The sequence below is a fragment of the Sapajus apella genome, unplaced genomic scaffold (genome assembly GCF_009761245.1).
Source record: "Sapajus apella isolate SASKATOON/1434 unplaced genomic scaffold, GSC_monkey_1.0 scaffold68, whole genome shotgun sequence".
Taxonomy (NCBI): Eukaryota; Metazoa; Chordata; class Mammalia; order Primates; family Cebidae; genus Sapajus; species Sapajus apella.
In genome coordinates, this window is record NW_022437008.1 from 7,721,721 (window position 1) to 7,740,557 (window position 18,837).

The window sequence follows — 18,837 nt, forward strand, 5'->3', positions numbered from 1 at the left end:
GGCTCAATAGCAGAAGGCAGATTGATAGAAGAGAATGAGCATACAGACAGATCAGTAGAATCATTAATCTAAAGAACAGCAAGACCGAAAGGCTGAAAAAATGAACAGAGCCTCAGGGACTTTTGGGACAATATCAAAATATCTGACATTTGTTTTATGAGAATCTCTAAAAGGAGAGGAAAAAGAGATTGGTGCAGAAAAGATATTTGTAGACATAATGACTATTTGACGTAAGAAAGATACAAATGAAGAACATTCATGAACCCCAAGCATAAGAAATATGATAGCAACGACAGCAAGGTATACAATAAATTTTTTTTTTTTTTTTTTTAGATGGGGTCTTGCTCTGTCACTCAGGTTGCAGTGCAGTGGCATGATCTCAGCTCATTGAAACCTCTACCTCCTGGGTTGAAGCGATTCTCCTGCCTCAGTCTCCCAAGTAGCTGGAATTACAGGCGCCCACCATCACACCCAGCTAACTTTTTTGTATTTTTAGTAGAGACGGGGTTTCACCATGTTGGCCAGGCTGGTATTGAACTCCTGACCTCGGGTCATCTGCCCACCTCGGCCTTCCAAAGTGCTAGGATCATAGGCGAGAGCCACTGTGCCCAGCTGGTATACCAAAATTAAATTGCTCAAACCAGTAATCAAGAGAAAATCTGAGAAGTAGTCAGAGAAATGTCAGAGAAAGAAAGGCAGCGGTTACAGCAGAGGCAGTGCTGGGAACAATGCAAGCAAGAAGACAGAGGGGCAACATCTTTAAATAAAGTTCTGTCGACCTCGAATTCTACACCTAGCAAAGGTATCCTTCTTAAAATGAACCTGAATACTTAAAAAAAAAAAAAAAAATGCTGAAAGAGTTCATCAACAGCAGACCTGCAATACAAGAAATACTAAAGGACGTCCTTTAGGTAGAAGGAAAATGATACCAGATGGAAATAGGGATCTACACAAAAAGTAAAAAACACCAGTGCAATCACATAGGTAAAATAAGAGAAGATATTTGTGTTAGTTAACTCTCTGTAGGTTGTAATTGACTATTTAAATAAAAGTGAGATAGAGTCTAGCATTTATGAGATATGTAAAAGTAAAACATACGACAAACCACAGCATAACATCCACGAGGGGAAGTGTGAAAGTCTACTGCTTTGAGTTCTTAGGCCATTCACGAAGTGATACAATATGACATCCTTTCTGCGATGTCATTAACGTCACTGACACATATCTTGAAGAGGACAGAGTACAGACCCAGCCTCTGAGACTCATGAAAACATTCTTCTCTTTCCACCCCGGGTAACCACTCAGCCTCTGCTTCCATCTGGCCATGTGAGGCCATGCCGCCCATCAGGACCACTCCATGCCAAACTTCAGACCTGCCTTACAGGGACAGCTCTGTCCAACAAGGCAAAGAGGAGACAGACTCTAGGGCCACTACTAGTTTTCAGTCAACTCTGATTATCAACCAGGTGTCACATTTTTCTGTTAATATATATGATGTTTAACCAAAATTGCCTGGGCCACTCTTTGAAAATGGACCATTTTCCCATCATCAATCTTACAGAGCACTGTATAAGACAATATCACTCTTAAGTCTCTAGTCAATTATACACCGAATTATTTATTCTTTTTTCTTTCTTTTTTTTTTTTCTTTTTTGAGATAGAGTCTCACTCTGTCACCTCGGCTGGAGTGCAGTGGTATGATCATAGCTCACTGAAGCCTCGACCTCGTGGGCTTAAGCGATCCCCCCAGCTTTGCCTCCCTAGTAGCTGGGACTACAGGCAGGCGCCACCACACCAGCTTGAATTTTCAAATCATACCTTGCTTCTGGTATATCTGGATCAGCATATATGGTTATGCCTCTTTTTGTTGGCCAGTATGCTGAAGATTCAACACGCTGTTAAAAAAAAAAAAACTTTGTTTCAGAAAGAATGTGTATGCCAGCAACATATATACATTCTTTTGGAACTAAAATTCCATGGGAGTTATTCTCATGAACAACCATCCCAGACAATTTTCATGCACACAGAGATATGGAGAGACAAAAAACTGGAAAACTGGGTGATTATGCCAGTGCCATAACCACTCATTAAACATACAAATGGCAGGCCGCTGGCATTCCAGACATTTAAAATGTCCTGCGATGACTTTCACCTGTCTTGTCAAAGGGACCGGAAGGCAGGTTAGACTTGCACGTCACTATGACAATGCCCCGGAATTCCAGATTTTCACACCTTCGTTAAAGGGAGAATCAATATCCAATTCTGTAGAAAGCAAACTAGGCCGAGAGTAAGAGCTTGATGTGAAGGAGCTGGAATTATTTTCTCCTTTCAAAATAAGCAAACATGCAAACTATACTTTTTCATGAACAAAGCTAACATGGCCAAGGATTTTTTAATAGAAAACATACTTTTGGTTTCAGAGAGATTTCAAAAGAGAAAAATTTTAAGTTAACACTACATGAACTTTGTAATTAAAGAGCATTTTTAAAATACAACCTTATTTGTATCTTTTAAAGAGATGCAATGCTGTTTCTTTTCAGATTTGTTTTTAGGTGAATCTCTCAAGGAATCCATATTACATTTTACAGCTTCGTCTGCAAAATAAAAATGGTAATAAGAAAGCTACATGGAAAAGTGATATTAATAAACAGGATATAAAGGAATATAATAAAAGCAAATACTATTATAAAGTCTTAATATGTAAAATTTTTATGGAATATGAATTTGTAATAAGCCTTACTTGAGGGGATTACATTTTAAAATCTTGTTTCAACCTTTATTGTAAAAAAACAATTACAATGTTCTAAAAATTCCCATACCAGCTGACTAATAATTGAACACAATAATATTTTCCCAACTTGTCAGGTGACATTTCCCTAAGACAAGAGCAACGTGCACCAACACACAGGGCCTTCTTACAACTTGACCCTGCCTCCCTCCAAGAGGTGGACTCTATGTTCCTTTCCCATGCATCTGGGTGGGCTCATAACCAACAGGGAAGTGGTGCTGTGTGACTTCTAAAGCAACATCACCAAAACGTGACATAGTCAGCATTTGCCATCTTAGATGCTCACGTTTGAAGCCCAGCCGTGATGCTGTGGGGAAGCCGCCACATGGAAAGGTTGCCAGGGTATTGTGGATGACAGCCCCAGCTGAGGTCCCAGCCAAAAGTTGGCATCAACTGCCAGAACGTGCCTGAGTCCTCAGATGCACCCGCTTAGTTACTGCCAGCCCTCAAGTTTCCCTCCCGAGGCCCTGGACAGTGTGGAACAAAGGCAAACCCTCCTGCCATGCCTGTTCTGAATTCCTGACCACAGAACCCATGAGCATTATAAAATGGCTGTTGTTTTACCCAGCAATCATTTATTAGGGAAACAGAGAGGCAATTCTACAGAAGTGTCCTACTATTAATAAAAGAAACACAAATTGAAATGACAAGATACACCTTTCACCTATTAAATAACAGAAGTCATTGAAATATGAAATGATATTATAAACTGCCCTAACCCTTCTTTAAAGTAATTTGGAGCCCAAGTCTGCATGTCATGTGGTCTTTTGGTTTGGAATTACATTATCAGGGTACAACTTTCAGCCAAAAAGATAAAACTATAGAACTAGGAGTGGAGGTGGTAGTTAAAATTCACCGAGAGAAATGTCCATACAAGACAAGTTCTTAAACAAAAATCACTAAGTCCGCAAAGTAGTCCAATGCCATCATAAACAGTAAATAAATAAACAGGAGATTGGGAGAGAAATATTCACACCTGATGATATGAGGATAAAACATCAGTCTGAAAAGGACTTTCAAATAAACTTATTTAAAATATCCAAGAAATAAAAGAAGAAATAGTATTTATGAAACCAAACAGGCCAAGCACTGTGGCACGCCTGTAATCCCAGCACTGTAGGAGGCCAAGGTAGGTGGATCACTTGAGGTCAGGAGTTCAAGACCAGCCTGCTCAACATGGTAAAACCCTGTCTCTACTGAAAATACGAAAGTTTTCCAGGCATGGTGATGCACTCCTGTAGTCCCAGCTACTTGGGAGGCTGAAGCAGGAGAATCACTTGAACCTGGGAAGTGGAGATTGCAGTGAATTGAGACTGCACCACAGCATTCTAGCCTGGGTCACACAGTGGGACTCCATCTCAAAAAATAAAAATATAAATAAATAAATAGATAGATAACATAGCACTCCCTCCCCTCTCTCTCTCTTCCTCTTTCGTCGGGTGACACACAGCTCCTGTTCCCCTTCCGCCATGATTGGAAGCTTCCTGAGGCCTCACCAGAAGCATATGCCAGCTCTATGCTTCTTGTACAGCTTGCACAATTGTGAGCCAATAAATCTTTTCTTGCTAAACTATTCAGTCTCAGGAATTCCCTTATAGCAGTGTGAACAAAGACAGCTCCTTATTAAAAGAACTACAAAGTATATACTTGGGGAAGGAGAAGAAGAAACCAGCAGTTCCATAATATTAATTATATAATCAACATCTACTTAGTACTTATTATATATCAAGAACTATTCTAAATGCTTTATATGAATTAACTTTATATAATTCAATTTTATGTGACAGTAGCATGTACTTTACTGAATTCCATGTGATTTCTCTATGGGCACAATTATTTCCCCCTTTTCAGATTAGGAAAAGCAGGCACAGAGAGGTGAAATAGCTTGCCCATGTTTATTCAGCTAATTCAGAACAGATCTGGGATTTGAACCCAAGAAATTCCACTCTAAGGAACTTAAAGAAAATATAAAACAGCAGGATTAAACTAAAATTCTAGAAAATAGAACAGAAACAGAAGAGGAGTTTATAAAAGAAAAGGCGACATTCTTGATGTGAGAACCATGATTACCTTGAAACTTTATTAGAAAGTGTAAGTATATATAAAATTTAAGGCCAAGAGAAATGAAATGCAATACATAAAAGAGTAGAAAGGAAGAGGGAGAAAATGGTCAATTCAAGAGGAGGCAGAACATAACAAATAAAATAGAAAAACTACAGTCAATAGCAAACACAAAATGAGTCCAGGTGTGGTGGCTCACTTTGGGAGCCCAAGGCAGGTGGATCACTGAGGTCAGAAGTTCAAGACCAGCCTGGCCAACATAGTGAAACCCCGTCACTACTAAAAATACAAAAATTAGCTGGGCGTGGTGGCACGTGCCTTTAATCCCAGGTACTTGGGAGGCTGAGGTGAAAGAATCACTTGAAGCGGAGAGGCAGAGACTGCAGTGAGCCACTGCACTCCAGCCTCAGTGACAGAGTGAGATTCTGTCTTAAACAAACAAAAATACAAAATGAGATAATGAAAAGAAGTCCAAATATATATCAAATCACAATAAATGTATGTGACTTATTAAAGACTCATAAGTGGCACTCATAATAAGGAGATGTAAATAGAAACTCATTTAAGATACTATTTCTCACTGCAAACTGAAAAAAAGCCAAAAACTTGAAACTCTGTGCTGGCGAGGCTGTGGGCAAACAGACAGCCTCCTAGATTCCCATGAGACTCCCAGATAATACAGTACCCACAGCACCTGGCAACGAGATAAAACCATTCTTTGACCAGAAACCCCTCTTCCAGGAATCTACCTTGAAGATGCAGCTCAACAAATGCCAAATAATATACAGTGGAACAACTGAATACCCACATGGAAGAAACAAAACCAAATCCTGACCCTTACCTCACATCGCTAACTTGAAATGGGTCCTAGAATTAAATATAAAAGCCAAAACTAGAAAACATAGAGAAAGCAACGATTTCTTAAAGAGGACGTGAAATCCTAAAAGAAAAAAAGGGATTAGCTAGATTTTATCAAAATCAAAAACTTCTCTCTCTGAAAAATACCATTAAGAAAATGAAAAGACAAGCCACAGACTAGAAAGAAATTTATTTACAATACAAATATATGACAAATGACATCTCCAGAATACACTTTTTAAAACTCAGTCAAGCACAGTGGCTTGTGCCCATAATCCTAGCACTTCGGAAGACTGAAGCAGGGGGACTGCTTGAGGCCAGGAGTCTGAGACCAGCCTGGCCAGCATAGGGAGACCCTGTCTCCAAAAAGATTAAAAACAAAAACTCTCACAGCTTATTATGATAAGAAAAATCTAAGTTTTAAAACATGTAAACAGGAACTTCACAAAGGAGAACACACAAATTGCCGACAGGAACATGAAAACACGTGCAGTGTCATAAGTAATGAGGAAAGTGATCTGCAATCCAAAAGGCCACCCCTGCCATTGCAATGAGAGTAACAGGGCTCAAGAGCTGATGAGAAACAGCTCCCACATACCCGGCCCTTAGGGTGTAGATATGCTCCATCCAAGCAAAGTAAGCTAAAGAAAGGCCAGGTGCAGTGGCTCACACCTGTAATCCCAGCACTTTGCAAGGCCAAGGTAGGCAGATCACCTGAGGTCAGGAGTCTGAGACCAGCCTGACCAACATGATGAAAATCTGTCTCTAAAGTCTGAAAATTAGCCAGGCATGGTGACGTGTGCCTAGTCCCAGCAACTTGGGAGGCTGAGGTGTTTGAGGCTGCAGTGAGCTATGATCACACCACTGCACTCCAGCTTGGGCAACAGTTCAAGACCCTGTCTCTGAAGAGGAAAAATAAAAGAGAGAATAAAGACCATCAGAAATGATAAATATGAAGGTAAATATAAAAACATATATCCTCATCTTAAAAATCTTTCTTAAAATAGAGTTAAAGTCTAAAGAGACATACAAAATCTGTGGTCTCCGTGCTGGGGGAGTGTGACAAGGTCTGTTAGTTATCCTGTAATATCATTCAGTCCATGCTCCAGATCAGTGTCCGCAAACTCCTTCTGCAAAGTGCCAGCTGGTAAAAAAATACTGCAGGCTTTGTGGGACAGGTGGCCTAAGGTACAACCACTAACTCAGCTGTGACAGTGCAAAAGCAGTTGTACACAATACGTAAGCAAATGCGTCCAGCTATGTTCAGTAAAACTTTATTTGTAAATACTGAGATTTCAATTTCATATCCTTTTAATGTGTCACAAAACATTCTTTCTCTTTTTTTTTTTTTAACTATTTAAAAAATGGAAAAATCACTTTTAGCTTAGAGGTTGTACAAAAATAGGTGGCAGGCCGGATTTGGCCCATGGTGGCAGTTTTCTAACTCTGGCTTTGAGGTAACAGAACCCCTGATTTTTAGTGGGAGCCTGGCAATCCAAAAGAAGGACAACTTCTCCCAGACCTTCAATGAGAGAGGAAGCAGCGTGTGCAATCTCTGAGTTGTACCCCCTTCTCCTCTTCCCCCACCCCCCAACTAGCTGGAAGGGAGACACAGTGATAGATCATTTTGGAACAGGAGGATGGCAGCAAAACCTTCAGGATGGCAAGGCGAATAAGACAGAAGGAACACAGACTCTGACGACCTGCCTGCATGCTTATGACACGTTAGAGAATTAATCTTCTTTCTTCTTTCAAAAAAAGAGCAAAAGAATTGACTACTTAATAAAAAAATGATAAAGTATTGTGGAGTTTCTAATATATGAAGGATTAAAATGCATGACAACAGACCGGGCACTTTGGGAGGCTGAGGCAGGTGGATCACCTGAGGTTAGGAGTTTGAGACCAGCCTGGCCAACATGGTGAAACTCCATCTCTACTAAAAATACAAAAATTAGCTGAGCATAGTGGCACACACCTGTGGTACCAGCCATTCCGGAGGCTGAGGCAGGAGAATCACTTGAACCCAGATGGCAGAGGCTGCAGTGAACCAAAATTGCCCTATTGCACTCCAGCCTGGGAAACAAGAGCAAAACTCCATCTCAAAAATAAGTAAATAAAATAAAATAAAATGCATGACAACAATTGCATAAAGGTCAGGAGGGAAGAAATGGAAGGAGACTGATGTAAGTTCCTCATGCCATCCATGAAGTGCCTAATACTGCTTGAAGGTAGACTATGAGAAGTAAAGATGTTTACTCTAAGCCCTAAAGCAATCACTAAGCATACAAAACAAAAAAATATAGTTGGCCAGGTGTGGTGGCTCGTGCCTTTAATCCCAGCACTTTGGGAGGCTGAGGCTAGTGGATCACTTAAGGTTGGGAGTTCAAGACCACCCTGGCCAACGTGGTGAAACCCCATCTCTACTAAAAACACAAAAACTAGCTGAGCATGGTGGCACATGCTTGTAGTCCCAACTACTCAGGAGGCTGAGGCAGGAGAATCACATGAACCCAGGAGGCAAAGGGTGCAGTGAGCCAAGATTGCACCACTGTACTCCAGCCTGGGTGACAGGGCAAGACTCTGTCTCAAAAAGAAAAAAAAAAAAACAAAGGTTATAGTTAATAAGCTAACAAACAAGTTAAAATGGAGCATAAAAGGTACTTAATCCAAAAGCAAGCAGAAAAATAGGGTAAAGGGAACAAAAACCAGATGAGACAAACAGAAAATGGCAAGATGCTAGATTAAAAGCCAATAACATCAACACATTACATTAAATTAGAAAGAATTAAGATCTACTATTTTACAGCACAATAGGGTGACTATAAATCAATGCTTAGTTTTAGATTTTTACATCACTTAAAGGTGTAACTGGATTGTTTGTAACGCCAAGGGTAAAGCTTGAGAGGATGGGTACCCCATTCTCCATGACGTGCTTATTTCACATTGCATACCTGTATCAAAACATCTCATGTACCCCATAAATATATATACCTACTATGTACCCACAAAAATTTTAAATGGCAAAAAATTTTAAATAAATTGCATCAAATATAAATGATTTAAATACTCCAGTTAAAAGACAGAGATGGACAGATTGGACACAACTATATGCTCCCTACAAGAACTCCCCTTTAAATATAAAGACACAAATAGGTTAAAACTAAAAGGACATAAAAAGACATACTATGCTAATATTAATCAAAAGAAATCTAGAGCAGCTGCATGAATATTAAGGTGGATTTCAGAGCAAAGATACTATCTGTGATCAAGAGAGCCATTTAACAATGACTGGGGAATCAATTCATCATGGGGACATAAAAATTCTAAGCTTTTATGTACCTAAATAACAGACCTTCAAAATACATGAAGGAAAAACTGACAGAACTAGAAAGAGAAAACAAAACAACTATAGTTGGCTACTTCAAAATCTCTTTCTCAATAATTGCCAGAACAGTTAGTGGAAAATCAATAAAGATAAAGAAGATTTGAATAACGCTATCAACCAGTTGAGATTTCTATAACATTCTACCCAAGCACAGCAAAGCACATATTCTTCTAAGGTACACACAGAATATTTTCCAAGAGAGATCATATCCTGGCTCGTAATAGGAGTCTCAATAGATGTTAAAAGATTCAAATCACAGGAGATGTTGGATACCATAAATGAGGATCTGGAACAACTTAAGGAGTCAATGAAGATGGACAACATAAGTAAAAAAAAGAAAAGCAATTAAAATCTCCAAGAAGTAAATGCTGTAAACTTATATTTGTCAATCTTACATTTTAAAACTTAGTGTAATTTCCAGTTTCCAGTTGAGCATGTAAAAAGCTTGATGGTTACCACTCTATTCTAATGTAAAAAGCTGAACACACTGAAAAATCAGGAACTCTTCCTAGGTCCATCCAAGTGAGGTCACAGGGCAAACTGCTGCCCCCACACTGGAGAGACTGACACGTGGACAGAGAGACTGAGAAGGGATAGGGGCAGAAATCCAGAAGAAGAAACTTCTATGGGACCAGGAGTGAGGTGGGAAACCTGAACTATAACTGACAATTTGCTGGAGGCTCAGCGTGGACACCTCTGTTAATGAAAACTCCGGGATAGGGGGCTGGGTGCCACACTTCTGTGAGTTCTATCTCCTGGAGCTCTAGCAGGTTCTCACACTGAGTATTACAGAAAAATCACCTTGTACTTCAACAGGAGGAAGAGAAAAGCAACTACTTGGAAATACAGAGGGCATGCTTTCCTTCCTAAAAGGGCCTGACTTCAGGAGAAACTATTGAACTAGAGCCTAAACTACTGGGATTTATGAGAAGCTTCTTAACCTAGAGGAAGGGAAATACAGCCCAACTTAGCCTTCTGGTGGGGGGAGGAAAATAACACAACTCAACCCCCTCCAGCCATCCTGTCCCATATAAGGCGGGAGGTGAGGGACACTGAGGGGCACCAGAGAAGTGAGCAGTGTACAGCCTGAGGGCACAGGCTCTCTAGAAGACTGAGTCTAATCACAGGGCTCTAGACATTTCCCTCTCCCCACCCCCGCCACCACATCATTAAAGGTCCATTTCTATGCTATCAAAATGCCCAATTAAAATCACAAGTGGTAGGAAAAGAGTAGAAGTCAAAAGAGGAACAAAAAACCATGGGCAATAAAACCAAAGATGGTAAGAAACATGGCAGACAGCAATCCAACTCCAGTCAAGTGCCGAATGCCAACCTTCCCATCAGCAACAGACCACATATACAATGGTGGTCTCATAAGACGTTAACGAAGGTGAAAAATTCCTACTGCCTAGCAACATCACAGCATAATCAGTATCTTTTCTATGTCGAAAGTCTTTAGATAACACAGCTACCATTGTGTTACAGCTCCCTACAGCATTCAAAACAGTAGCATGCTGTACAGGTTTGTGGCACAGGAGCCACAGGCTATACCATATGACCTGTATGTGTGGTAGGCTGTACCACGTAGGTTGGTGCAAGTACACCCTATGATGTTTGCACACCAAAACCACCTAATGGCGTGTTTCTAAGAACGTACTCCATTCAGTAAGTAACACATGACTGTATATCAATAATCACTTTAAACCCATTAGTCTTGTGAAAGTTAATTATACGAGCTAGGTCATTCTTTCACCTCCAACTAAATCAGAGTTGAGGGGCCAGAGGAAAAGTACTCGAGGCACAGAACACCTTCTTGGCCCCACTGCTGAGGTGCTCTGCCAGAATCCCAACACCAGTTTTATTGGTAGCTGCCGAAATAACCTGTCATGACTTTAAGACTAGTTTTACCTACCACCATCACCTACCAGTCAGAGATTGCCACCTCCCAAAAGCTTCTCTACTGTCGATGAGCTTCTTTTCCAAAGAGTATGTAAGATTGCTCTTTCTAATAAAACTGCCAACATTCTCTTTCCAACGAACGGTGAGGGAACAACTGAGCATCCACATGCAGAAAAATGACTCTAGACACAGAATTTATATGCTTCACGAAAGTCAACTCAAACAGATCAGAGACCTAAATGAAAAATGAAAAATACAAAACTCCTAGAAAATAACATAGGAGAAAACCTAGGTGGCCTTGAGTACGGGGATAGGTTTTTAGAGACAACACCAAAAGCACAGTCCATGAAAGAAGCAACTGATCATCTGGACTTCATTAAAACTAAAGACTTCTGCTCTGTGAAACACACTGTCAAGAAAATGAGAGGCAAGTCACACACTGGGAGGAAATGTTTGCAACGGGCACATGTAAAAAAGAACTGTCATCCAAAACATGCGAAGTACTCCTAAAACTCAATGATAAGATGACAAAGAAGTCCATTTAAAACAGGCAAATCCTTGCCAGGCACGGTGGCTCACACCTGTAATCCTAGCACTTTCAGAGGCTGAGGCGGATGGATCACTTGAGCTCCGGAGTTTGAGATCAGCCTGGCCAACATGGTGAAACTCCGTCTCTACTACAGTTACAAAAATTAGCCAGGTGTGGTGGCAGGCACCTATCATCCTAGCTACTCGGGAGGCTGAGGCAAGAGGCTTGAGCCCGGGAGGAAGAGGTTGCAATGAGCTGAGATCACACCTCTGCACTCCAGCCTGGGTGAAAGAACAAGGCTCCATCTCAAAAAATAAATAAATAAAATAAAATAGGTAAATCCTGAAGAGACCTCCTATCTGAGAAGAAATACCAACAGCAAATGAGCATATGAAAAGATGCTCGCATCATATGTCATTAGAGAAATACAAATTAAAATAGTGATATTCCACTGCACCCCTATTAGAATGGCCAAAATCCAGAACACATTCTACAAAACAATGAGTCTATAATTTGCCAAAGCGCCAGGTCATAAAAATCAAGGAGACCCAGGAACTATTCCAGAGGAAAGAAGAGTAAAGAAATGTGTTTTCTAAATGCAACAAGTGATGCTCAATGACATCTATTTGCTAAAAAGGGAATATCAGGATAATCAGCAAAACCTGAATGGTGTCTGGGAGTTATATGATCACAATGTATCAGTGTTAATCTTCATGCTCTGATCATTGTATTGTAGATATTTTTGAGCATGTCCTTCTTTCTAGGAAAAACTCAAGTATTGAGGAATCCAGTTAGCAACTTATTCTCAAATGGTTTGGGAAAAAAGTTCTTTGTAATACTCTCCAACTTTTCTGTAAGTTTGTGATTATTGTAAAATAAAAAATTTTATTGAGGAGATGGCTATTAACTCTATGGAAGCAGAGATTTTGTTTCCCTCCTGTGAATCTCCAGAACAGCACCTGACAGTAAGGGCTTCATAAATATCTGATGAATGAATGAATGTGGGTTAGGGACATGAGAGCAAATCTGCCCTAGAAATCAAGACAATGTCTAAAGCTAAGAAGTGAAATAGTAAAATATACATAATTATTTTTAAATCTGGAGAAAACTACCAAAATAAACAACTTTAAAAAGTGGGTTTATCTCTAGGGGACATTCTGGGGTAAGAAGAGGTTGCAAAGGAAAAAATTATTTTTCACTGTAGTCCTTCTGTAATATGGGATTGTTTAACCAAGTATTAGCAAGGTATTATACTTTGACTCTTAAAAATATTAGGCAACTTCAAAGAGAAATACCAAAAACTAACTGAAATATAGTTGAGGTAGCTTCTCACAATAATTAAAGGAAAGGGAAATCCGTACTTGGAAAAGTAACACCTAATAATTCTGTTTTTTACATGCCAATTCAGTCACACCTCACATTAGCTTTTTGTTGTTGTTCACCATAACCTTTTCCTTTTCAAAGATAAGCACAGTTCATTCCAGTACTAATTGTAGTAAGCAGGAAACAATTACTGCCCAGCAAGCTGGGACTCCTGAAAGTAATTTTGACATATCACACAATGGAAAGCCACACAATAATTAAACATAGTGATGTAGTGCCTGGTATTTTTATTCCTCCAATGGAAAAAAAATATAAAAGGAAAGAATACACTCCCATCAACAATAGATAGGGGCTACCTTCTGCCATAATTCTCACCTGGACCCCCTACAGAAGGCATATCAGAATCTGAGGCAGGAGCCACATGGGCTGAGGCTGCCACAGGCCAGGTGCTGAGTCAAGCACACTACACAGATGGCCCAGTTCAGCAACTCGCAGGGGGATGGCGACGACACCACCCCACGTCCCAGAGAAGGAAGCAGCCTGACACCTTGACAGTCTCACATCATAGTCTATGTCCTTAAACACGTTATACCGAATATATTTGACCTAGAAAGGAGTTCAGCCATATACTAAGTAAAATACATTACAAAGAGGCATATATAGTAGGATTTCATTTCTGTGAAATAAAAATTTTATAAATACCCTCTGGAAAACTTGGGAAAGAAAAGCTCTACAATTGTATTTATTTATTTCTTTTTGAGCCAGAGTCTCGCTGTCACCCAGGCTAGAGTGCAGTGGCACAATCTTGGTTCACTGCAACCTCTGCCTCCCAGGTTCAAGCAATTCTCCTGGCTCAGCCTCCTGAGTAGCTGAGACTACAAGCACGTGCCACCACGCCACCTAATTTTTGTATTTTTAGTAGAGACAGGGTTTCACCATGTTGGCCAGGCTGGTCTCAAAGGTGATCCACCCACCTTGGCCTCCCAAAGTGCTGGGATTACAGGCATGAGCCACCGTGCCTGGTCTACAGTTTAATTTAATTAATTGTTTGTTTTTTGAGACAGAGCCTCTGTCACCCAGGCTGGAGTGTAATGACACAATCTTGGCTCACTGCAACCTCCACTTCCCAGATTCAAGCGATTTTCCTGCCTCAGCCTCCCAAGTAGCTGGGACTACAGGCATGTGCTACCACACCCGACTAATTTTTGTATTCTTTTTTAATAGAGATGAGGTTTCACCATATTGGCCAGGCTGGTCTTGAACCCCCAGCCTCAAGTGATCTGGCAGCCTTGACCTCCCAAAGTGCTGGGATTATAGGTGTTAGCCAGTGCACCTGGCCATGATGCTGCAATTTAAAAAAGTAGATAGTGAGATGACAGGTTTCTACAATTGGGGGTATTGATAGTAGCAAAAGGCAACCAAATGTCTAGGTAGACAGGGGTGGGTCCCTGGTGAAACCCAATCTTCAAGCAGAAATCAGTTTCAAAGCCTAGCTACAAGTCTCAGGTAATCCACTGACTGGATTGAGGACCTGTCTTCCTGTTTGGCATTTTTTTCTCTGATTGATCTCTACCCTTCACCTATTTCACATATACCTACCCTTTCCTAATTGGTTTTCTACACTGTCATACCCACCTTTGAGTGGTGTGTTTACTTTAAGCTTTTTTGCATACTCACTAACCAATCAGCACGCACTCCCCATTCTGAGTCCATAAAAAGCCCCAGCCCAGCCACACTGAGAGAGAAACCACCCATCCAAGAAGAATGAGGTTACACTGAGAGCTGCTCCGTTGCTCAGTAAAATTCTTTTCTGCCCATCCTTACCCTTCTAGCTGTCAGCATAACCTCATTCTTCTTGGACACGGGACAAGAGCTTGGGAACCACTGAATGCTATAGCACAGGTGGGCCGACTGAGTGGGGAGCCTCCAGCGGCCAGGCCCAGGACTGTGCGAGGCCCAGGTGGGGGACAGGGTTTGGGCGTTGCTAGCCGTGGAAGACCCCAGTTGGTAAAGTGGCTGAGAAAAATTCTTTGTATCTTTCTTTCTCTGTGATGAGCAACATTACCAAAGTAATTGAAAATAATCTGAAGTACAGAGAATATTTTAGTTGGCTAAAGCTTTAATGTAGTTGTAGTTTACTATGGAAATATTATGACCACAGGTATCAGTAAGCCCTCATTTGACTCGTCAACAGGTTCTTGGAAACCATGGATTTAAGTGAAACAAAGTACAGCAGGCCCTCAAATTACGTTGTTTCTCAAGGTTGTTTGGTTATAACATTGTTTTACTTAAGGTCAGTTTCCAAGAACCTATCTGAGACATGAAATGAGGCCTTCCTGGACACACATCTAGCATAAGTGTGAAATGGTGGAGGAACCACCACAGAGTGTGAGCCAGGCATCAAAGGGGTTGACAAATTTCACCCTTGTCCAGCAATTCTAATTCACTAAATATCTTAAAGACTGGCATTAAAAACTAGGTATTTCTGCCCTTATAAGCCTGTCTTCCATATTTTTATGCATACTGTTGCTTAAGTGAAAAATCAATCACAAATATATATGTATACTCTGAGGACAGATAGTGATTACTGGTCTAATGGCTAGGCTGAAATAAAGCAGTCCTGCACATGAACAGGTGCCTGTTGTGTTCTTTATGTGACAGTAAAATTTCTAAGTGAAATGCAGGACATGTGATCTCTTTCAACATCTACATCACAATTGGTTACATTAAATTAAGAAAAGAGAGACAGAGAATTACCATGGCCCTTCTAGACAACCTTTCTAATCTTTAAAAAGTTATGAATACCTTTTTCATGCTGCCTATGAAATAACCACACTAGCAGAACTCACCCAGTGCTGTGGCTGTTGGCCTGAGGTCACCGACAACACTCTTGCACCATGTATGCCGCAGGGACTGTGCCAGAAAATTTAAGCCACGTGAATCTGATAGAAAGAATAAATTTCAGGATTAAAGCATGAAATAAAACCCAAAATAAAAATGTGAACTCGTTCGTACACTACTTCTGCTCTTGCTTTTTGCTCTGAGGTTACAGGAGAGCTCACTAGGGGACCCAAGGTGAGGGGACTAAAAACTGGATGTGGACAGAAACATCCGAAACTGTTTCCACGGTCCGTGACGAGTTCTTGTATTTTCATGCTAAGGGTCACTTGCGATAAATAGCTCTTTTTAAAAGTGTCTAGAAGTCTAAATATTCAAAACCTTGTTTTGTTAGAATCTCTAAATTACAAACATTTGGACTTCTAACAACATAACTTGATGTTAATAAGAAATTGAGGACAGTTTTTTCCTGTCTCACGAACACATTGTAGCACTTTATGACCTTATAATCTGTCACGGCCTCATCAGGATTAAACTTTAAATATTAAACAGAGTCCAAGTCTTTGTCTCCATGTGGGGAAAAGTCTGTACAACTTATATCTATACACTAAGATTATTAACAAAATAACGTAAGGGAAGTTGATATGGTGAGAATCGACTCACTTTCTATTCCTTGAACATCTTTTTCTCGCAAAAACATTGGCCAGAGGGTAAGTGCTGGATTGACTTTACTGGAGGAGGGTGCTGATTTTATATCCAATCTTGGTTTTTCTAAATGATCAAGGTTTTTATTCTTTGTAGGTGACATATAACAAGCATAGTTCTTTGCAACAAGATCATCATTAACACAAACCTGTAAAATTTTAAACATTTCATAAGACATAGTCAAGTGAATTTAAAGAAAATATTCAAATTTCAGTTTTCAGAGAAATTATTTTATAGAATATAATCTGATAGTTGGCTAAAGCTTTAATGTAGTTGTGGTTTACTATGGAAATATTATGACCACAGGTATCAGTAAGCCCTCATTTGACTCGTCAACAGGTTCTTGGAAACCATGGATTTAAGTGAAACAACATTTGACTCCTGCTCTGGTAAACCAAATACTTTCCACTAATCCTTCTAACTGGCGTGAGGTGGTATCTCAATGTGGTTTTGATTTGCATTTCTTTAATAATCAGTGACGATGAGCATTTTTTCAATGGTATTTTATCAATATTACTTTTGTGGTTTTAAAATCCGTACTGAGGTTTTGTACTATGTTAACATCAGGACAAACTGGGCAAAGCATATCCCAAAATCTCTGTGCTATTTCTGCATCTGTAAGTCTAAAACTATTTCAAAATATAATTTTTTAAAAATCCATGGTGAAGGTGCCCTCCATGGGCTCTGAGCAGCCCTGGATCTGCCCCTTCTGTCCACCTCTGTCTAGTGCTGAGCTGTGCCCTGAGCCACCCTTCAGAAAGGGCAGAGGCCAAAATGCTAGCAGCTGGCAGCTGGCAGAGGTGGGGGCCGCTCACATGTGATATCTGCTTTCTTTCCACTTGTGATCTGAATTTTTCACAGCAAGCACATGTTACATACAGTGAGCAAGTATGGGGGAAAGGCAGTGAAGTAATGCTACAGCAAATCACTATATTTTTAAAAATCACAACCAATAAGAAGAAAACAACATTTCATGATAATGATAATTTCTTGGTCATTTTGAAATAAAATGCCAAAGTCATTTTTTAAAGCAATCAAAAGAAGAAAATATAGACCTGGCTAACTTCAAATCTAAGACAGACCTTAAGAGATAAAGACAATTTCTATGCTGTGTGAACAACAGTGTTTTTAGTGTTTTCCTTGGCATTTTTTGTTTTATTAAAGTAAAATTTTAAATCATGATAAAATATTTTAAAAATACAGTTCTTTCACTAACTTTTTCATCTTTTATAGTTACATAAAGGTAAACCTCAAATGTATCTTCTTCCACCGCACATAATCTGGCTTCCACCTGGGTAGTTGCTAAATAGCATAAATGAAAACACAAATTAGCTGATGTTAAGAGCGTATTTGAAACAATCATGACTATTTCCCACCTAGTAACTAACCACTTGAGTGCCCAAATGGCTTCCTCAGGCAGGACCCAGAGGGAGCATGTTAGGCAAAGGCTCTCCTAATTGTGGAGTGGGTCACGGGTCCTGTCCCTATCAACAGGTTCCTGTGCCACCCCATGAATACCTCCTCAAGTATAGCTCCTGGTCCTCTCTTCTCCTCCACTGCCTCCCAAACCCAGATTTCCAGTCCCAAGCCTTCATGTGAGATCCGCTGTACCCTGCAAATCCCCACGGAGTGCAGCACCTGGCTACTCCCTTATAGACTCCAAACCCCATGGGCAGCTGCATCACTGCCACCTACCAGGCACAGTGCTAAGTCCTTTAGAAACCTTCTTTCGCTGAGTTTTTACCACTACCTTCAAGGTATGTACAGTGATCATGTGACGAGTGAGGAGACCAGGCTCAGAAGTTAAGTGACTCGCCTCAGCCATGGAGGACTAGGTGGTCAGCCTCCTCCAGACCCACATTCTCATCTCCCAGCAGCCCCTGTGGCTCACAGGGGCCAACACTCCAGTCCCAGTGACCTCCCAGCCTCCCACTGCACCCAGGTCAAAGGATCTGGCTCCTCCTCTACCCAGATAATGGCACAGCACAGGAGAGGAGCCAGGACCCAATGAGGTACCAGGCAGTACCCCAGGCATTCCCCCCACCCACCAACCTCTCACTAAAACCAGGTATCTGACTGCCAGGGGTTAAGACAGATGCCACAAAGACACTGTTTATAGTCACTGATTTAAAATAAAAAGAGCATACGAAATTGGTTGCTGAAGACATTTTATGCATCTTAAATTAGCAGTAATGATTATAACACAATAAATATCCATTTGCTATCTCTTGCTCACTAAAAATGCTAGGTTTTTCATCAATTGCTGGTCCAATGAAAATCACATGAATTTATTTTGCAGGGCCGCAGCTTTTACGCCAACTAAGAGGCAGGCATTATTACTGTGTAGGGGTTCCCCGGCACAAACAGCCCCCTGCTGATCTCAGCTGTCAATTACTGACATCCACGCCACTACGGGTGCAGTTACTTTGGCACTTGAGCTGGAAGAAGTCC

General features: G+C 40.6%; 1 protein-coding gene across 1 annotated transcript in view; it reads right to left on the bottom strand.

Moving 5' to 3' along the window:
- Positions 1-18,837, bottom strand: part of TDRD12 (tudor domain containing 12) — a 68,026-nt gene that overhangs the window by 41,103 nt on the left and 8,086 nt on the right. The window contains exons 5-9 of the mRNA XM_032249147.1: positions 17,603-17,688; positions 16,345-16,534; positions 15,693-15,785; positions 2,497-2,594; positions 1,819-1,895 (exon numbers count right to left, since the gene is read on the bottom strand). Of these exons, the coding sequence (XP_032105038.1) occupies positions 1,819-1,895; positions 2,497-2,594; positions 15,693-15,785; positions 16,345-16,534; positions 17,603-17,688 (544 nt within the window). The remainder of the gene's footprint in view (positions 1-1,818; positions 1,896-2,496; positions 2,595-15,692; positions 15,786-16,344; positions 16,535-17,602; positions 17,689-18,837) is intronic.